This window comes from Rissa tridactyla, chromosome 1, assembly GCF_028500815.1.
Source record: "Rissa tridactyla isolate bRisTri1 chromosome 1, bRisTri1.patW.cur.20221130, whole genome shotgun sequence".
NCBI classification, from domain to species: Eukaryota; Metazoa; Chordata; class Aves; order Charadriiformes; family Laridae; genus Rissa; species Rissa tridactyla.
Genome location: NC_071466.1, coordinates 83856699 through 83879626, shown reverse-complemented (window position 1 = coordinate 83879626; position 22928 = coordinate 83856699). Strand labels below are relative to the sequence as shown.

Here is a 22928-nt window from a genome sequence, read left to right as displayed (position 1 = left end):
GACTAGGTTTATAATACTTTCTAAACATTTCATGCTGAATTTTTACAATTAAAACTCCTTACAAGAGAGCGTTTGTTTTACCATGAGCGTATGCTGCAATCAGTTTAGATGCAGAAGTAACATAAAAGTCTCATGATGGACTATGACAGAGACTGGATTATCTGACATTTTAAGATCTTTGCGGATGGCGAGGATGGAGATAAGAATCACTGTCCTAGACGCCAGATGAAACTTTCCACCTCAAACAGTCCAGTCTAAGTGTTGCGGTTCACCTGCTAGCACCCTGTCATGCAGCATCTGTAAACTCATCTCAACAATGTCTTTGACACCAAATGTGCCAAACTTCTCAGGCAACATTTCCAATTATCTAAAGGAAAGAGACGGAAAAACATTTTGCTGCAATCAGTGTTTATGCCATTTCTCTGGCATTGTCTAATCTGAATTTTAGAACATGGCAAGTAGCATCGTTTCTTTTTCCTGCCTCTGTTACAGTCTTCAAAACAGCCATCAGATAATGACTCGTGAGTCAACTCGAGACATCTATAATCCATTTCTCCAGCACTGTTTGCTGACGTCCCTTCTGTTTTAAAAATGCATTAGCAGGAAAATGATTATTCCCACCCTCAATCCAACTGACCTTTCAGATGACTAGGTTTCTCTAGACCATAAGCTTTATCACGCCTCTTCTACACTGCCAGTCACCCGTCAGAATTCAAAGCTCTCTACTTCCAAAGAGGTCCCTCGGGAAGATCAAAAGCCAAGCCTCTCTTTCTGAAGCAAAGATTAATTCAGAACTAAAATTTCATTTCAACTCTGAAGACATATTCGTTTTACCAAATGTTTTTGTTCTCCAGCTGAGAACAGTAGACATGAACTGGCTTCAGAGTACCTAGTCTTCACTGCTGTTACCAGGAGGTTACTGAAAATGGTCCCCCTTGTCCTGACAAGGTTCATTTAAGGTGACTGAAGTTAGCTTATTAAGGAAAATAAACCAAACCCAACCAGCCCACACCAAAAAACCTGTTGAGATTTTGGAGGCAAAGTGTTTGCAATTGAAAATCTATCCCACAACAGAATTTTTTACAAGATCTTGCTAAATTGCCACTAATGCTAAAAGCATGGCATCAAATTGGCACATTCACCTTTTAAAAATGTCCTGTTTGCTCAGGAGCACAGCATCTGTCCCCTCCGCACTGCCCACCAGCTCAGGGACACCACTGTTACAGAAAAAATGAAAAACAAGCAAATGAGTAGAATCCACACAAAATTAGTCCCCAAGAAAAAGAGGTTCATTTCCATGGATTTTTCTCCCCAGAAGAAAAAACCAAGGAGTTACAATAGGAAAGCAAAAGTCTTTTTCATGCCTCCAATTCAACAAAACTGAGCACAACAAATAATTAATCTTAAAATAAAACTAATGACAATGTCTCTATTCATAAGCTTATAATTAAGCTTATTCTTAAGTGCTTTGTCAAATCACTTCCTTGATGAATATGCAATTAAAATTTCAAGAAAAATGTGTACCATCATAATAACTTCTGTAGCTAGAAAATAAATACTAAGTTAAAGATTCACTCTTATTAAAGAGATAGCTTTCAGACTTCTGTAGTTATATTATGGCCTATTTGATTTAATCTGATGTTAAAAATAAAGTCTTACAAGAAAAAAAGCTTTGCTTTCTGCCAAATCTGTTCCAGTAGTTTAATATTTCAACTTTCCCTGATGTGTTTGCACTGCTGATAGTTTAAGAAAGTCTTTTAGCAGACATATGTATCAAGCAATTAGCTATGTTTATCTTGTTCTTTTTACACAAAAAAGGTGAGGCAAGGTTAAAAGGATGAAGCACACACACAAAATTAGACAGAGAACACAGATGTTCGATCTGTAAAAATCTATCAAACCAACACACAAACATCACACTGTAGCTGATCAGAACCTCCAAAAAGTAAGAGGCCTTATTAATTTATTTATTTATATTTCTAACACTTTTACAGTTTCATCACTTTGAGCATTCCTTTTCCTTCTCTAATATATGACAAATAATAGCCTTTATTACCTTAAATACATACTCTAACAAAATCTTTTCAACACTTATGCAGGTTTCAACTCATTCTGCTCATGCAAACGACTGTTCCTAAAGATAAAATGTGAATCAGTTCATCTGAACTGCTTCAGCTGTGAGACCAATTCAGTTCATGTCACCTGCAGACTTCTGTCCTGCAGCTTTTCCAGATACATGAACTCAGCCGTACCAGAAAGTAAAAAGAGATTTCAGCTATGCAATGTTTAGTAGCAATGTTTAGGACCTCTAATTTGCCACATTCTACTTCACCTGCTCTGTATTTCAGTACATAGGATGCTTTGGACCATCGCGGTCTGCCTGCAAAACCCTTCCATTTAGACAGATAGCAATTCATAAAAAACTTCAAGGCACCAAACACCCCCAAGTCCCCTGATGATTTACGGTGGTTTAAAAAAATATATATATTCCCTCGCTCCTCTGAAAACATTTTTCTTGCTTTTTCACAAGGGAAAAAAAAATAAAAAAAAAATCTCACACAAACAGTAACAGGCAAACTGGCTGCATATAAAAGAACAGGATGGTTATATCCAAAGTGCTCCAAAAGCAGAATATAAATGAACAAAGATAGAAGCATTATCTTCCTCCAATTTTGTACTATTATAGTAATTTTAAGTGTTAAGCTTGAAACTTCAAGGCAGATGCATACCAATTGTCAGTTAACGCTCTCCACTTAATTCTATATTATTGGATTCATCCTTTTTCTTCTTTTCTTTTTCTGAAGCGAGGTTGAACTTTTACAATTATACCTTTTATTAGAGAGATATTTGTACCTCTCTAAGCACTACTACTGCTCCAGAGTTTAGGCACAGCCCTACGTGGAAAACATACAGTGAAACGCAGAAAGAGAAAGCGTTTCAAATAAAGTTACTTTTCACTATTCTTTACAAGTAAACTACAACACACAACTGACTCATAGTAGACTGTAGTGTCCTGCATTTGTACTGGGCTAAAAATCACCGTTAACAGAGAAGGGCAGTCAGTGCATTGGAGACCAAGAGCACAAAGGGAGAATCAAAGAACATACACAATACTGTACATCTCATGAACTGTAGTGTTTCTCATGAGATGGAGAAAACAGTTTCAAATTATGGGAAGAGTAGTGTAGGTTAAGCTGCAAAACCCATAAGTTTGTGAGCATCTCAATTAATTCTTCGTGATTTTAAGGGTAGTTCTTTCAGTTTTACACACTTTGTAGACTTCCGTATACTAACACGATCCAGAAAAATAAGACACAGAGCAGGAATGTTAGACAAAACATCTTAGAGACTCAAAAGAAAATGAAATTGAATGCTTTCATCACTAAACGGCAACAAACCCCATATAAACAACAATGTTAATCATCTAAAGCATTCACACACAAACACAGAGCTCCCACATTGACTTAAGAAAAGAGAGACAGACATTGTATGAAAGCTGTAATGGATCAAAGCTGGCCAGAAAGGAGTGCTCCAGACAGTAGAAAGTTAAAAAAAAATAATACAATGTATATATAATTAAATTATATTATTCTAATAAGTTACGTTACTAAAGGTATATTATTAAATATGTATATTAAAAATCATGTTTGTGATAAAAAAAATTGTAGTAATTATACTGATAGTCAGGTTATCCAATAAATGCCCATCATTCCCAAATGGAACTTCACACTGAAATTTATGGAAGTTTCAACCACATCGATTTTTTTTTTCAAGTTTAGAGGGTAAGGGAAAGAAAATAAAAGGAAAGAGTTATCAATTCGCTTTTACCCTCATTTCCAAAAGATCCGATAAATGTTTATTTGAAGGTAAGTTATCTATCATAATTGATAGGGGGAGGAGACCATTGACCTGCAAGGAGCTTCTGCTTCCCTCGAACTGAACCGTGAATATTTCACACATCACCAGCAAGTAAAGCACGAGAAAGACCTTGCTGACACTACCATCACTTTGTCTCCTCTCTCTATTGAGCAACTGTTTATTGAACTCCCACAACCTCTGCCCTTCAAATGTTTCTTGCTCTACGGCGTAGGTAACCTGTACAATACAATTATTCAATGCAGTGGGCACTGTAAAGAGAAAATCCAATATGAACTTCGGACAGTATTTTTGCGTTTAGAGCTAAAGCCCTTTTTTTCCCCCCTCTCTCCCTAACAAAAAAAAAAAAAAAAAAAAAAAATCAACAAAAAAAGTCACCTCAGGCAAGAGTAAGTTTATTGTCAAAATGGATTTCAGAAGTGTGTTAAGAACCTTTTAACCTCAAAAAGAGACTTTTCCTACTCTGGATCCCTCATGCAAAACAGGTCATCCAGTAATTTCAAAAGGTAGAAGAGGATTTGTGGCCTGCACAGGAAACTAGGTATTAGACCTTGATACTTACTGTTGAAACCAAGGGACAATTTCACTTCATGACTAGCAAAATAGACAGAACTTCGGAACACTGAAGTGAGCCTCATCTAACCAAATTCACACCTACATCCAACAAGAAAGGTACTTCAGTTGAGACCGTGGTCCCTCTGCATCTGCCAGGGAGACTGGGTGCTTCCCATTGTAATGGTCCTCTGCTGTCGCTTAGCTCTGGCAATGTTACACAGCTGAGACTAGCATTTACTACAAAAAACAGTCCTTCCCTCAGTCTGAGTTTTCCAGAGACCTTGATCTAAAATAACTCATTTTCAGAAACCAAGGCTGGTTTAGAGCATAATATTTTTCTCATGAAAGTTATTGACAGGTAGGTTTTTCAAAACACTATGCCTTCTGACCGGAGGGCAGAAAAACACTTTAACCTCTTGAGGTCTTTACTAGCCCTTTTCCCTATGAGCCAAACACAGTTTTAATTAGTTAGAAAACAATGCTAAAAGTTGCCAGGAAACTCCCACTTCATTCATTAAGATCAAGGAAACAAATGTCTGTGCTACAAGCGTTTTCTAACTTTCCTTTGCTCTTTATTCTGCTCAGAATATATTCATTCCATACACATGCTTTTTGGATGCTTTTTGTCTGAGGAATGCCAGTAGATTTTTCTCCTAAGGTGAGGAAGCAGATGAATAGAGATACTCAACTACTAATGCCTTTTACAGACCTGTTTTTTGTAGTCTCCCTTCCCTAAACCATTTTATCCATCTCAATCACTGCATATTAGATGAAGACTCAGAGAAGTTCCAGGTAATCTGAGTGAACAAAACTAAAGTAGAAATCAAAGTAGAGGGCATATGTTTTCATAGACCTGCCAACAAGAGGGCTAATCACCTGCTCCAACCTGAGCAACTGCCTCTATGAAATAAAGTATAAACAATTTTGTGAGAGAATCTGTCAAGGGATTCAGCGAATGTATATCCAAGCTCCGCTATTGCCCCGATTTCATTTCTGTAGGAGAAAGCTCTATATCCACTCACGCTGTCACCAGCCAGCAGATACTAGTTCCCGGTTGTCAGATCTCTCACATCTCAGCCTCCTTGTTTAGATAGCCCTGCTCCTTCCACCTTGCTCCTTCTGATAAAAGAGCTGCATGTGTCACCTTCTCTCTCACATTCCCTTTTAAATCATTTCCAACCAGGACAGTAATACATCAATACTTCATTTCTGTTACTTCTACCATACTCTCATTTCCTCCATTTTCCCAAATCAGGATCTTTCCTTAGTCCTCCATCCTGTTGTCACATGTCTTGTGCCACCTACTTTCCCACAGCTGCTCCACTCCTGTATGCAAGCTATCCACCTCCAAGACCTCTGTCCTGCCGTGTGGCTGCCTGTGCTCCACCACAGCAAGTCACCAACATGGGGCTGAGGCATGACGCCAGGACCTGTCAGGACAGTTATAGCTGTCCTCTTCAAATAACTGAAGAGCCCAGTTTCGATCCTGCTCCATAATCCCACGTATTGGACAACTGGCCAGTGAGAGCTGCTGAATGTGCAGAAGGCAGGTCAGACCGAAAGGCCAGTATGGGTGCACCATGGTAAGAGGACCAAGGAAGCCTCCCTGTAGACCTCTGAGTTCAAGGTGGGGCCTTTGCTGGAAGGCAGATGTCTTAGCTCTCTGCCTGTTGCCATGAAGTAGGTACAATTTCTCTCAGGGTGCTTCTGAGCCCCACTTTCACCATCACTGACAACAATCCCTTCCCTGTCCATGCTACGGTGGGGAAAGTTCTTCTCGATTACAAGATGCATCTTTGAAGCATTGAGCTGCTGAAGTCTTATTTTTTTTATATTGGCCATACTGAGTTGGATGTTCACAGGAAAGGCAAAATACACATCCATTATGCAATGGCATTTTTATACATTTGATAACTTATGAAACTTACATTCCTTCGCAGTCTTCTCCTCTCTAGGCTTAATAACTCTAATCTCCTATTATGATCTCCAATTCAGCGTACTATTTCTCAAACCCCAGCTTGCTTTTCCTGTTTCCTTCTGGATTTAAATTGGTCCACATCTTTCTACAAAGTCTTACCAAAGCTGAATAGATCAAAATAACTACTTTGCATGTCTTACATAAAGCCCTGCTTAAACTTCAGTGCAAAATTTACACTTTGCAATTACATGACAGCCTTACAGAGTCCCTTAATTCAAAGAATTCAAAGCAGGAGTTAAATTTCCATACTTTTTTTCCCTTTTTTTACTTCCACTTTTTTCCCTTGCCTAACTACTTTGAATACAGACTTTCACAGAACTTCCAAGTCCCATTCCATTGCCTCCTTCTGATTTGTACTCATCAGCACCAAGAATGACATGCAGAGATGACACTACAGAACTTGAAAACTCTTAGTGTGACTTTCCTGTGACACCAGCTTTATTATACATCTGGTCCCAGATACAGCAAATACAGAGCACTAAAAGAAACACTGCACTTCATCTGGGGTGTCTGACACGGACTTCATATTTTTTACTGCATTCACAAAGACCCATTACCTCCTAGATCAAACAACTCATTTAGTTTCTTCCAAAAGTTCATAAATCATTTACCTTAAGACACAGTAAATATGAAAAGACCTTACTTTCACCACAGATGGCAAGTTTTTCAGAGCGACTGAACTTGATAGGAGAAAAATAAAAAAATTCATAATAAATACAATATGGCCAACAGGGTATCTGGTTGATGAGCACTCCCACACCATTCACAAGCAGTCCTTGGGGACCTCATTATGCTCTTTATCCTGACCTCTTCAGTCTTCTTCCTCATTCTCATTGTCACAACAAAAATGACAAAGCTCCTAATAATAAATATGATACATAACTTACATTCACAGCCATGACATCACAGTCAATCCATGTACATTAATTGAGTGAATAAGTCCTTTTAAGCAGCAGAAACCATTATACAACGAGGTGAATTATAGCTCAGTATATTACCTGCAGTGTCAATCATACCATTTAGTTCTTCAAAACAGACTTTGAATTAAGCTGCAACAGTCACCAGTATCATTCCCTCACTTTCATGCTTGCCCCTGCTTAAAAGATTCTTCAAAAATTAAGTCTGTAAGAATAAATTTGTATTTTTTATTTTAATTAAAAGTTTTCCTGGATCACTTTGGGCTTCAGATCTATTATCAAGTACAAAAGAATCATGAATAAATCTAACCACATCTATCATAGCTTCAAGCTATCCTAAGATGGTTACAGATAATCTAAATGAGCAGGACTTTAAAAAACTATCAGCTTATCAGTCATTCCTCTGGTTATGCCAGTATCAGAACATCTATATTTTTAGGACTTCATGTGCAAGGATGCTTTCCACTGCTTTTTGGTCTTGCATGGATTCACACTGCTTGGCTAAAAAAAATACCAGGTTTTGCTAAATACATCAGATCTGTAACAACTGACACCTTAGCACTCAGAAGTCAAACAATATAGCAGAGCATTTATTTGCCTCTTGTCAAATTGCCTGCTTGCCACTTGCTATGAAAGTGCTCTCGACAAAATTAGGCAACGTGGCTGAGCACAAAACTTGTGGGCTGTTTTCTCTCTTGCCCAACAGCTTGCAATGTGACCTTCAGCAAACCACCTCCTGTTTGAGTCTCGGTGGAAGAGAGGTAACATGCTTGCTGCCTTCATGTGCTATATATGGCCCAGCTACGATGATGATGCACACTGCTCAAAGGTGACACGCTCAATATAAAACTCACACTTCTCTCAGCAAGACAGAATTTTACCCTCTGAGGATTCAAAAAGTATTTATGCGTTACTGAAATTGCCAGAAGCCACATTCAATACCTGTTGATGAAAAGACTGAAAATGGGCTTTAAATACAGCCAAATGACACAGGAATGGCAACCAAATTCAGCCATTCCTTACATTCAACATATTTTCCCTGAACACTGTTCATGCAAAATAAAATTAAAGGAAAAAGGTCAGGACATCAAAATTAAAACATTTACCCAAAGAACATTCAATAGGCATTTTCTATTCTACTTCCTTTCTCTTACCTAGATAACAAACAATGCTGCTTACATTAAGAAAACATGACTTCCATACGTGCTTGAGGGATGGAATTCCTTGTCTCCACAAAACCCACAGCAGAGTCCCTTAAGCTTTCTGGAAAAGACACCCATGCACTTCAGGGGACTGTTCCGTGAGGAGGTAAGGGGCCACAGATGCCCTCAAGCAAGACATGAAGGCAAGAAATGCCTTACTGAGAAAGCCAGACTGCAATTCCAGCTAGAGAGCAGGCAACATGCTAATCAGAGCATCACCCCAAAGGCCTCCAGTGTCTGAAACCTAATCCAGCCCTGGAACCTTCTTTCTTTCTTGAAGGTAAGAAACAAGAAGTAGCAATAAGGTCAGTCCACTTCTCATTGACCATATTTCTGGATTCTAACTGCACAGCTCCATCATCTGCCTCACAACAAACTCAAACAACTTCTGAATGAACACCAAAAACTCCAACTGTACCATCCTGAAATCCAAATCACACTCTTTGAAATCCATTTCATACTGCTAGCCAAAGGAGGAAGGCAAAAGGCAGAGGCTACTACAAGGAAAACCCTACCCAGCTGTGTTCTCTCAACGTGGAACTCGGTCATGCTTACCAACAAAAGAAGAGAAAATAATGCTAAAGGCATTCACAGGACTCATGAAGAATAACTTATTTTATTACATACAAGCCTATGTTGAGGGAATGCACAATGCATCATCATAGAATCACAGAATGGTTTGGGTTGGAAGGGACGTTAAAGATCACCTAGTTCCAACCCTCCTGCCATGGGCAGGGACACCTCCCACTAGACCCTGCAAGGATAGGAATTGGGGGTTTTAGTATAAATTTTCTAAAGATTCACATTTGGAAACTGAAGTCAATGCCTACAGCGTAATTATGAAGGATCAACAGTGCACAAGAGGTAGGGAACTTTATCAAAATATTACTTTCTTTTCCCCAGTAATTAACAACTCTGAAACAAATCACCTGCACTCCTTACTCCTTACAAAGTAAGAGTTCAATATATCTCGTGTTTATTAAGAAAAAACCTACACTAAACAACTGGGCAGTGTAATCATTACACTTGAAAGTTACAGCACCTTCAGGTATTGAAAGTAGGAGGACTTAAGGAGAGATACTTGTATTCTAATAACCCTGAGACCACGGTGGAAAAAAAAAAAGTTTAATTCATCGAATATAGCATTAAAAAAAAAAAATCTAACTCAAAAAGTATTAAATTTGAAGGGATTTGTACCAGACTTCAACTTGGGGGGAGGGGGAATGAAAAAGGTTTTTTTGTCCTTTAAAAGTGACCAATTTTGCTAAACTCAAACTAATTATGTGCTCAGTCAAGCATGACATCTATAAACTGATTTCTCAACATGCCTGTTGTATATAAAATGTTAAGTTCAAGAGGCCTGAAGAAAAACCTACTGCTAGTGAGTCTAAAAACAATGCGGGAGTATTTTTTTACAAAAGCCAAAACAAATAGTATGTCAATTCACTAATAAGAGATGGAGCTAAATTAATAACATACAAATGCAAAAGTAGTACTTTTCTACATTTAGTTGGTTTTTTTTTTTTTACTGTGAAAACACAGTATTAAGATATTAAAATTCACAGCTAAAGCAACTAGCACCAAAGAGTCTTTAAAAAGCTAGCCAAGGAGAATATATTTAATGCAATACGGATTTAAGTAAAAAAAATTTCAACCCAATTCCAAATTATGTTTTGCAAAATTAGAAATCTGACTGATAATAGTTCTCTAATGGTGATTACCAACATATCACCTTTGATTGACTGTATTTCTAGCAACATCCTATGATCTCCAGTGTTTTCATTAAATTACTTGGAAAAAAAAATAGACTACTTAGCCATCTGATGATACAAAACCAGGTAATAAATAATTAACCAAGAAAATCGGTGGTATGGATCACTGAAGACAGTGATTTGACTTCAATAAACAAAAAAGCTCAAGTAAAGAGCCACAGATTTATCAAAAATTGGAAAAAAAAATATATAAGAAGGCTGCACTTAAAGAATGATAAACCTCAGTCTGAAAAAATTCTAAATAAGATTTAGGGATCATAAAAGCTAACAAACTAAGCAAACTTCCTACAAAAACCTACAGGGAAATGAATAAAATTAATCTTGAATACATACACTGGAATATTAGAGAGACTGTATGACCTCTATTGCTGTCACAGCTCCCCCGAGACAATATCACAGAATAATATCCAGTTTGGGTGCCCAGATATTGAAGAGGGTTCAGAAAAGAGCCACAAGAGTGACTGAAGGGACTGAAAGGCATGTTTTATAATGAGCACACCAAAACATCTAACCTCGCTAGCTTGTCAGAAAGAAGGCTAAGAAGCAAGTTAATACAAATTGAGAACAAAGAGCCCTCTAAATCAAGAGTTGTAGCCTTGCTGTCTCAGACTAGAAAAGGTCACCATATAGTTAAAAAAAAAAAAAAAGAAAGAAAAAAAAAAAAGCTGTGAAACTCGCTACCCTTTGGAAGTACTCAGAAGAGGAAAAGCCAAGGCTAAAAGGCAGCATTGTTTTTTGACAGAAATATTTTGAACATAAAATAGCATAAGGAATGGAAAGAGCACTAACATGGACTTCTCCTTGTTTCTGATTGCCCTATGGTGTAGCTGACCAAAAGAGCTATGGTGACACCTCAATCAAACAGAAGAAAAGCTGTGTTCCATGAAGATGCCTTAGTTAACCCACTGGAGTTATCAAAAGAAAAACCAAAGCTGTCAGCAATTACACAGTATAAATAAAGATGATATGCAAATACACTGATGACAGCAACATTTCAAATAGTATTTACACAACTGGTTGCATACTAAGGCTTTTTCTTTTTTTAAAGAAGTCAGCTAAAAGATGAATGTACAGAAACCAATGGCAATACACTGCTTTTTCTTGAAGGCATTAGGCCAGCTGTGATTCTCTACACAAGCCTTTGAGATGCATATTTAAATGAATATTTATTTTTTTTCTCTGAAAATTATATTTAGCAAAAACACTTCAACAGATGTTATCACTTTTCCAGATGTAGGTTTCTGTCCCAAATCAGCACCCAGTACTGAAGGTGCCCAGCCTCACTCTGTTCCTTGCCAGGCAGGCAGCAAACCACAGCCCGTGCGTTGAGTCGGATGGTGGCACCCACGTCAGTCCCTACAGATCAAACACAGGACCAGATTTTTATGAATAGGAGACACAAGCATGTGCACATGGCACATCACATGTGTCACATGGCACAGGCACACAAACCAACTTACAAAGTAAACCACTTGGATGAAAGCAACTCGACGTTTTAAGCAGATGTCCTAGCAGTAAAGCGGGGAATCCACACACTACGCTGAGAGCCCCCTCTTCCCAAGTATTTCAGTGCTGAGAAAGGGCTACCAACACCAAATTAAGCATCAAAGCTTGTCATTCGGGAAGCCTGGCCTCTAAATCAGTCATTGCATTAATGCAGGCTGGGTGTATTGAAGCTGAGGGTCCACCTGGCTGGGCACTGGTACTGCTCACCATATGAAGCCTCTGGCGTGGGCTACCAAAGATATCTGCCCCATAGCAAGGACCCTTAAGAGTTTTTTTTTAAGGAGTCTGGAGTCACAGCACATCAGCTCAAGGATAAATGGATGTATGCTATCAGCCAAGCCAGGTCACCACACCTTGGTAAGAACACGTTTAGATTATACCAAGAAGGGACAAAAGTCCAACTTTTCTCCCTGCCCCAGAATCGAGGTTGGCCTCCAAACAACAGGGAGGCAAAGCCAACCTGAATTCAAACACGGGACCAGGCCGGAGCACAGACTACAGGTCCTTTCAGACTTCATCACAAAGATGTCTCACATAGTTATTATCGCAAACATACAGAACACCCATCAGGAGAGAAAACTTACAATGTTTCCATCTCATGGAAAACAAACCAACTTTCTGCTCAAAGCCAACAAAAGCACACCAAGCTGCAAACAAGCAACCTTTAGTAATGACCCAGCACAAGCACTGCTACCAGTGTGCCACTGAAATCTGCAGGAACAAGTTAGGAGGCACCGTCAGAGAACACAGGTATTATCCAGGAAGAACTGAGTAACAGTGAAAACTAGAAAAAGCAGAATTCTTAGGTGGAAACTTAATAATTAAACAAGACTAGAAACCTAAAGCATATTAACATAAAATTATTAATTTAAAAAAAAAAAAAAGGGGGGGGGAGAAGCAGCTCTGCTTACTGGTTAGCCATAAGATTAAGTTATGAACCACTAATATTAGGTGTCCATGAAAGGAAGAAATTCAATCCTAGGATGCAGCAGCAGAAGCACGCAGTAGAGATATGAAATATTTTGGGCACTCTACAAGCCCTACATAAAACCTCATCTAGAGTATTTTTTTTTACTTCCTGGTCACTTTTCACAAAGATAACGGTAAAGATGCAGTAGCCTTCATGAAATTGCCACTGAGCCAAGTCCAGTTATCACGAAACAGCTAAAGGTTTCTGCTTCCATCCTTCAAAACCTCAGATTTTCCTGACACATTTCTACTTGGACACTGTTACGTCAAAACCTTTATGCACCTGAAGTCTGTGTTAACAGAGGCAAGCTTTTTACTTCAGAGTTGTACAGACATTGACTTTTATTTTGTGAGACTGCTCCGTACCATGATCTCAAGGGGGACCTTACAATTTAGTGTCAACTGCCTCCTGGTTCTACACAGTTGGAGCTACAGAAGCTGCATACACTCTTCTGCTATCACTCTGGACTGCCTGCTATTGTGAACATTTATGAGTGTGCCATAACATTGTTCCTTATAACCACCTTAAAAAAAAAAAACAAAAACAAAGCAAAACCAAAATTCATTACAAGACTAGTCAAGTATTGGAACAGGTTGTCCAAAGACTTAAGCTGGAGCATCTCAAATTCAGTACTGACCTTGCTTTGAGAAAGAAGTTGAACTAGAGGCCTCCTGAAGTCCCTCTCCACCCTGAATGACTCTATGACCACTCATTCCAGTCAACACCAGCCTGGACTCTGCTGACTCTCTTCCCACGATGACAGTACATAATATCTCACATCTAAACTGACTGCAGCAGAAAGTGCAGGTACCTTGGCAAGTTTTTCCTTCCTCAGATAACAACTTCTGCAGCTTATGCTAAAAGCACGCTATCACTTCCAGTGACACATGACGTATTTATCCTCTTTTAGAACTTTTGCTGGAGAGGTTTCACAGAGCATGTCGCCAAAGTGAAAAGCATCAACTACACCTTTCTATTTCTGCACAGAACTGCCACCCAGCCTTGTGCCCCCCAGCCTGCCAAAGCAGCTGCTCTGCCAGCTCCCATGGCCTTACACAGCAGAAAGCCTCACCAGCAGGCAATTGTAATCGTTTCCTCAAGGACCATGCTGTTTCACCAGGTTTCCTCTCATCTCTCCTCCTCTCTCACATTCCCCACGTTCTCCCACTTTTTATATAGATCTGGTTCTTTTCATCCTCCATTTCACTGTCTCATCAGAAAATCCCAAGTGAGAATAGTATTGCTACTGTTTTCCCTTCACGAGTACCCAACACTCAAATCCAACACTGGATAACTGCCATCTTTCAGATTAAAGGGTTCATTATAAACAAAAGATTTAAAAACAACAAGCAACAACAAAAACTCCATCCCTAGCTACATGACATGATTTCAGTCCTAAAAAACAATCACAGACAAAAAACAGATTCAGGAACTGTTTGGTTAGTCCAAAGGCTAGTAAAGAATGAGCACAGACAGAATTTGTGAAACCAATTAATTTAACTAAGTTTTGGATCATGCCTCTTTGAGGCAGAAATCATTCTTTTCAAATGACTGAAAGGATTTTGTATCTGTGTCAAATTACAAATTCAGACCTACCCTTGTCCTAAACTCATTCCTATTTTATGACTGTATCCGCACCTCTATCTCTCTGACACCGCTGAAGGTAAGGACTGACTGTTTCTGGAAGGTAACACGTGTGCCTGAAGAAGCACAGAAGCATGAACAAAGGGGGTGGGATTCACTTTGTCTAACCTAACTACCTGGACTCCATTTTATAATAAAGAGTGAGACAGAAGTGGGTGCTGGACATAGAAAAAGCAATAAATTGTCCTTTGCTAATACCTCACTCATCCGATTACTACGCAAAACTAGCCAAAGTACTTCAGACTAGATGCTAATTTCTTGTCTGTTCTCAATCTGTTTCTATAAAATGCTTGAGCTCCAGGTAAGGATGTGCTTCGGCACGAGGAGAGAATTAGGAGCTGAGCACAGGTGAGAAAAGTCTTGATTGCCTGCACTGTAAATCCTCATGTGCATGGATGGGCAAGAGAGACCAAGAGACGTAGGACCAGGAATGCTGGAGCCCACCCAAAGCCAAGGGAATGGCACAACCTTGATCCAGCCACGAGGCTCAGGCACCCCAGCTTGTGAAGCCCTGCTCAGCCAGGCCTGGACACGTGTGCTGCAGTTTTAATAGCTACCGGCAATTCTGCTACTGCAGTCTATGCTTCAGAGTTTATTCATTTCATAATTAAGTTCTCATAAGTACCCTTGAGTTAATTCAGAAGAGCATATGCACATGATGAGAGAGAAAGAGAGAGAATGATTTAGAAGAGTAAATACAGGAGTACCATTAAAAAGGCAAAGCACTCCACAATCACAATAGTAGTAATCTTACAATAGTATCAGGTATTTTCCTCAAACCATAACTCAGCAGTGCAGAACTTTGGCATACACCAAAATATTGTGCAGTAAGAAATAATCCATTATAATCCATGTGTTTTATAGCACCTAAAGGGAACCTGCTACAACAGGAACCATGTAAAAGAAAATTCAAGGTGAATGCAAAACTATTTTTCATATTCAAGCAGGGGCAGATCCATCAAATGAAGCTCAATAAAAATGACAGTAAGACTGAATTAACACAGAGTTCCTCATCATTTCAAAGAACAGCATCACTCGTATATTTATTCTTGTAGTGTACGACAGGCTTTAGTTTCACGCATCGCACCTTTTCAAGGAAGCAGCCTGTTACCATCAACGGACAACACACTTTGCAAGCTTGATATTGTTAACTGCACACAGAAGAAACACATGCACTAGAATACCTGCTTTCTGGTCCAAAGCAGGGAAAGGGATTAAAATTTGATCCCATGTATCATCTTAGTTCAGATTATTTTGCATCTTAGTTTAAGTAGCGGGACCATTATTAATTTTGTCACACGAAGAATCACTGCAGACCTTTTCAGAAGCTTGGAGGGAAAACAAGGGTCACCCATTTTAGGCTCTAGGAAATAGGCACTTTCTAACAAGCTTGTTTTCTTCCAATTTTTATAGCTACAATATTAGTCATACAGCATAAAACATTACAACAACCGGAAAAGAAACAATACATACATAAGGAAGGAAACAGATGCAGATTTTTCTTAATGTTAGGAAAGAGATTTTTGAAGTAATCTTCAAGAGTGCAGAGGCAATTTCTGCATGGACTAGACACTTAACTTGCTTTGGCCTGGAGTTCCTTCCTATCATTCCCAGAAGAAGAGATAGCTACAAAAATGTGTTGAAAAAATCACAGGAAAATTAGTTAGCTTTTCTGTTCCAGGTTTACAGTGAAGCAGCAGCAAGGATAGTGTTGCCCCCTCCCCCAGTTCAAAGACTGAGAATATTCTGTCATTTTTATTTCTTCAGGGACAACTCTTCAGTAGATTTCTAAAACCATGACATTTCAGGTAGTAAAAGAAAAAAAATAAATCACCAGCACAGGACTCAGTTTAACCCATTCTGGGACTTCTTATCTCCCAGTCCCAGTTGCTTCACCTACTAGTCTAGTTTCTCACTGGAGAAAGTCTCTGGGAAGAGGAGCAGCAGAATACAAAGTATTTTGTCCATTTAATTACTGAAAGTTTATGAAGAAAAAAGAATGTGTCTAGTTTACGTAGGCAGAAAAAGCAGAAGGCTGAGAAAAAAATTTTAAAGGACCTTTTGAACAGAGGTAACAAAATCCAAAATGTTACCAGTGTCATATTTTCAACTATACATTTGTATTTCTTCTAATTGGCATCTTTATGTACACCTCAAAGAAAATAAACCAAAATTTCCAGTGGAACACAAAACCATGTGGAAAACGGGAGTGAAGAGAATTCCCCCTCTCCCTCCCCCAAAAAACACAATAGGGTCTTATCACACTACACCAATTTTTGACAAACCCAGTTGTATAAAATTCTTTGTAAACATGTACCTAGGTCACATGCACATGGTTCGCCTTCAGAAGTTAAAGAAAACTACTCAACTTCTTGAACTCATCTGATATTTGGAAATGGGCTTTGCAATTTTCCTCTGCCTGGAAAGCAAACTGCTCTGCCCAAGACTTTTATTCACAAGCTACTGATTATCCTACAAGAATTATGTCTCTACCAAATGCAAAACAATGAGGTTTGTTACACTCCCATACAGAATTAGTAAATCTGCCGAGAAAATAAGCTTGCTCAAAAAAAGAGAACTACAGTTTGTGTTCATTTAGTCCCTCATCTACCCACTAAAAAGTATTCTTGCTGACTCTCGGGGACAGAGTAAAGAAAAAACCCCAGATATATAACTACTAATAAACTAGTATATATCACTGCATTTATACTAAAGCATAGTAACTTTTAAAAGGATTTCATTTCTCCAAGATGAAAACATTAAGAAGGAAGAAAATCTTACATCCACTATGGACAGTTATTTTGGTTCATGCTTTCATCTTTAAGTAGCTTCTCTTTGCCTTAAGGGATTTTTAAAAAATCCTGCTATTTCTTATGTATGTGCTTCTCTTAGAAGCACTGATTTGAATGCTAAATTACCTTGTGTGCCAGACAATTGCTTTTTATAATAAATAAAAATGATTTTTTGGTTATCACCTTGATATTTTTCCTAAAATATCATAATTGCATCTTTTGTTTCCTGAACAGATGTCACATAGTCTGCTGTTAACATCTAGGTATTTTTTCCTGTAACATATTAAAACATAATTATTTCCTGCTCAGCAGGTGCCACACAGCATTACTCCATGGTTAGCCAGTCTATTTGATGTATCTAGCACAGACTGGAAAAGCTTCTTTTTATTTTTATAAAGGCAATTTCAAAAAGAAAAAAAGAACTGGAGCGAAGGTTAAAGAGCCTCACCAATACTTAACCATTGTAACTTTCACAGCATAATTTCTGAGGTAACTTTTCTTAATCCCCCTCGACTGTTAAAATCATGCAAGCTGAGGGCTTTCGGCTTGCTCACAAAACAACTAGATGTAATGAACCAAATTAAGCAGGTGATTGGGAAAAGCCAGCGCAGATTTACCAAGGGCAAATCATGCCATCTAACCTGATCACCACCTACAACAAAATAACATCTTACCCGGACTTCAAGAAAGCATTCAATGCTGCTTCCCACAGCCTTCTCCTGGACAAACTGGCAAGATAAAGATGGAGTGGGTGAGATGGGTAGGAAATTGGCTCACGGGTCACACTCAGAGAGTGGTGACCAACGGTTTGTACTAAGGCTGGCGGCCTGTCACAAGTCACCTCCCAGGGATCAATACTGGGCCCTATGCTGTTCAACATCTTCATAAATGATCTGGATGCTGGGAATGAAAGAATCCTCACCAAGTTTGCTGATGACATGTCAGAAGGGAGGGCCATCTTACAGAGAGACCTGGACCAGCTGGAAGAGCAGACTAGCGAGGACAGTATGAAGTTTAACAGACAAGTGCAAGGTCCTGTACCTGGGACAATATACCCAAAGAGCTAGGATCCGTGTGGCTGGGAAGCAGCCTTGCTCAAAGGGACCTGGAAATCCTGGTGGACAACAAGCTGAACATGAGTCATCAGTGCGCCACTGCAGCAACAAAGGTAAATCGGATCGTGGGCTGCCATCTGCAGAGTCATCGCTACCAGAGATTGGGTTGTGATCAACCCACTCTACTGAGTGCTTCTCAGATCACCCCTGGACTACCTGGTTCCCACAATTCAAGAAAGATGTGGACAGACTGGAGAGGCTCCAAAGGAGGACCACGAAGATGACCAAATGGCTGGAGAACCTCCCCTGTGAGGAAAGACTGAAGGAGTTAGACCTTTTCTCCCTGGAGAAGAGAGGGCTCAAGGAGGATCTCATGACAGTATTCCAGTACTTAAAGGGCAGCTACAAAGAGGACGAAGGCTCTCTCTTTACAAGGAGCCACATGGAGAAGACAAGGGACAATGAATACAAGTTGCACCAAGAGAGGTTTCATCTCAACATAAGACAGACAACTATAATTCACTGGAACAACCTCCCCAGGGATGTGGTAGAGTACCCATCACTGGAGGTTTTCAACATGCAATTAGATAGGGTGCTAGATGACCTCGTCTAGCCTCCCACTCCCATGAAAGTTTGGACCAGACCATCTTTCAAGATCCCTTCCAACCTGGGCTGTTTTATGATTCTATGGTTGCAATTTATGAAAGCAAATACAAAAGTTTTGTAGCTACTTTAGCTTTATATTACCTCTTTTTCCCCCCCCAAGAGTACAAACATCCCAAGAGGATGCTGAAATCAGTGGGGCTGTTCTAACCTGCCTTTGGCAGGTTTAAGGTTAATCCCATTGTCCCATGCTACCACCTCTTTCCACATTCATTTTAACTTCCTGAAAGAGTCAAGAAAAACATTCCAGGTCACAAAAATTTTCCTTTGGATGATATAGACATTATGGTAACCAAGTTTGCAAGGCTCTGTAAGGCTCATGGTAGCCTACCTTCAGAGATGCAGTGATCTCATGTTTCTTAAATTTCTCTGCCTGAAAGAACTGAGACTAAAAACAAATCTATGAAACAAACCAATGTGACTGAAATAGAGCAGAATGACATACTTTATCTAACCTATTTTTAGAGAAATGTATTAAACCCCTCAGTTCTTCTTAAAAATATTTTCTATTAACATTTTTTCTTCAGCAATCGAAGGTTGTTGTTAACCTCCTTCTTCCAAAGTAATTTACATCCAAGTGAATTAAAGAAATGAGATGTTATTTCTCACAAAGGTTCTCATCTTAGAAGAAAAACAAACAAGATGAGAACTACTTCACTATGAAAGCAGTCCACATTGTTCCCAGATCATGCGTTAGCACACAAAGATTACATAAATGTTTCATTTTCTGAATTGCAAATACATCTAGCATGGCAAACAATACACTACAGCCTTAATAAAAAGGTGTTAACAAAAGAAGGCTGGCCAAGCGAGATGCACATCATCTTTGATCCCTGAAGCAGAGGCAAGCTGAGAACAGCCAGTGTGTCTCACCAGGTAACCCGCACCGCACCATCTCTCGAGTCTCATTTGCTGAACTTTGCCAAGCCGCATGACTAATTTAAAAAAACAAAAGGCCTTTTCCTACCTGGCCCTACTGCAGGCACTGCCTGGCACCTGGAAGTCAAGCTAGACTCCTTCCACTCAGTTTATCAAAAGTCCCCGAAAAGGGACCACATGAGCCAGTTCAGGGCTCGCTACACCCACTGCCCTTGCACTCCTCCTCCTCCACAGCACCCACGGGATGAGGGCTGTGCAGCCCCTGGGGTGGCAGACGGGCAGCTGGGGAGACATTGGCAAGATGGGTCATGCGAGACACGAGAAAAAAATTACCTTACTCTCACCCTTCCAACGCTAAACAGAGTAACAGCAATGAACCACTCAACCTCCACAATATCAGCTTGCTCCGAGTGCTCACGTGAGCTTTTAACTTTTGGAAACAAAATCTAGGGAAGCTTCAACAAAAATCTAGAAAATAATTATGAAAAAGCAAATTTGTAAAACAAATTCATTCATTACTTTTAATTTGCAGTAATAAATAAGTCAGACACTTATGTCTGACAATCAACGGCACAATCAAGTGATCTCTTACCAATTTGTGGGAGTTTTGTTTGTTTGTTTTTAAAACAAGGGAGCAGATTCCTTTTTCCTTTCTATTATAGTTCACAATAAACAATGGTGTCCAAACGATGGTTGCCTGAGTGTCCTTAATTCAGTCAAGGATGAACTCTTCCTCAACTCTTAAGAGGGGAAGAAAACTGCAAAACAACAAACCAGCATTTTTTTAATCCAGAATTATACAAACTTTTACTTAATCCACCACACTGCTGAATAGAAAAAGTTATGAGACAGGAATCCTTCTCTGCAATAGATTATGATCAGTCTTTCCACACAACAAATCACTCTAACAGAGTCCTTCTGAAAAACATGCTTCAGATATCATTAAGTATGAACCCAGTTCCAAAACAGATGCTTAAAAATAACTTTTGCACTTCCAACCACTTAGATTGCACCGTTCAATTATGCATGCTTTTCTGAGTATCAGTGTGGAAATAAAATATAGCTTTAAGTATTATCCAGAAAAAAAAAAAAAAGACAGACAAAAAGTAAGGATAAACATCCTGCAGGCATAAAAACGATGTGGCTGTCCTAAGGCTGGAGCTCAGCGCCGCCTGGCAGCACAGCACAAACATCCCACAAGGACAGCACGTGCATTGAAAAAGAGTTGCATTGTACGCAACAGTAATGTAAGAGTTAAATGTTACAAAATTATTTTTTTTTTTCAGACATCCTCAGGGAAAGTAAACACATCAAGAAGGAAATGGAAAGCAAAATAGGACACTGCTAAAGGAATTTAAGTGGCCTTTATTTCTAGTTTTCAAAATAAACAAGCGCAGAAGTGAGAGATTTCCAAAACAGAGTGAGCAGCTGGAAGACAATCAGAAAGCTGTGATACGATTGATCAAAAAATCTCTGCAAAACATATTTACTAAGGTAATAGGAACAGCATTCAATATCCTACAGCAATATTCAGAATAGATGGGGAAAAGAGGAAGGTTTCTTAAAGCTTTTTTAAATGACTGTGATCATACTGAACAACCATTGCGGATGCCTAAAAAAAAAACTTCAAAAAAAGATTCTCTCTAACAACAGTAGAATACAAGACAGATCTTAGTGCTGACACAACCACGGAAATAGATGTCAACATCAATGCACCTCTGTCACTCTTAAACCAAATTTCAGGTAATGACCGTGTGCAATGTTAGGGCTTAAGGGAGGAATTCAGTCAGTCGGGCATACTTCCACTGATCAGAAGAAGGCCAACCTTCAGCATATAGGCAGCCCTACCATGAAATATCACATATTTTCTGTCCCAGTCCACAAAACTAGGCTGCACGTAGAACAGCAGCTACTGAAAACAGTGTGGAGAGCCTGCAGTACACCTGAAATGAGAAGATTTTCAAACCACAGCAGAGTGATTTTTAGAAAGGATGTATCTCTTTAATACAACTTAAGGATGCAAGTTTTTAAACCACTGGTTGTTTATAACCCTAAATTTTTAATTCAGAGAATCTCTCTGTGCGACCTGAAACACAAAGTTGACAAGTGACCAGTCACTGCACTATCAGCCACCTGATAACAGGGAGTGAGGTAGGGAGGTGCTATCTAGCAGGCACCGCATTGAAAGACAAGCTGGCCTCCACATTTATACCTTATTCACAATAATTTATGCTACAGGAATCATTAGACATGCCCCACACGCCTACTGCGCCTGCAACACTAGTTGAAATTTTGCACATTTTAGTAGCGTGCAGATTTTCCTACTGGTGATATTCAGCTTCTTGGGTTCAGAATATGCAGCACAGTAGAAAAATACTGGAGATGCACAGATGTACAGAGGTGTAGAGAAAAAAAGAATATGGCAGTACCAGCCCATGTAGGATGTGCCTACCTTAAAAAGAAAAAAAAAAAAAAAAAAAAAAAAGAAAAAAACACAAAAAACAAACCACCAAAAACCTAAAAAGTCATCCCTAAACAAAAGGTATCTTCAGCCTTGCCTACACCAAGGCTTCTGCTACGTATGGAGGTACAAGTTCTAACTTCATTGCTGGACATCAGTCAGTGACAGTTTTTAAGCATTTCTCCACATAAGAACTCAAAACCCACTAACATGAGAAGAAAACCCCTATAATTCCTGCACACGTATGAATAGGTTTGTTCTGGTTTCTGGGTGGTTTTTTGTTTGGTTTGGGTTGAGGTTTTTTTCTGGTTTGCTTTTTGTTTTAAATAGCCAATGCCAATATTTTTTCAACTAATTTGAAAGGACAGGGAGTCTGCACGGACAGCGTAACAGAGCACTGATATAATACAGCAAAACTTTCCGAATGCCTGCATTCAAAGTTTGAATTCAGAAGCAAAAGAGATACTGCCATCTTCTCTTGCCAAAGGCTGAAAATTACACATTCAGATTCCAGCAGATTTGTAAGAATTTAACCGCAATAATGATATAGCCTGTCCATCAAATGGCTGCCAGGTACAAAGGCTTTTTATACCCCTTGCTCCCACTACCTGAATGATGCTTTTTAGGAAAGAAAGAAAAAAAAAATAAAAATTCATTT

General features: G+C 39.1%; 1 protein-coding gene across 6 annotated transcripts in view; it reads right to left on the bottom strand.

Moving 5' to 3' along the window:
- Positions 1 to 22928, bottom strand: part of FRMPD4 (FERM and PDZ domain containing 4) — a 352077-nt gene that overhangs the window by 224815 nt on the left and 104334 nt on the right. For 2 of the 6 annotated variants that reach the window (XM_054189042.1, XM_054189100.1), the window contains exon 2: positions 1143 to 1217. The exons of the other annotated variants lie outside the window; for them this stretch is intronic. In XM_054189042.1, the coding sequence (XP_054045017.1) occupies positions 1143 to 1217 (75 nt within the window). The remainder of the gene's footprint in view (positions 1 to 1142; positions 1218 to 22928) is intronic. 6 annotated transcript variants of the gene reach the window in all.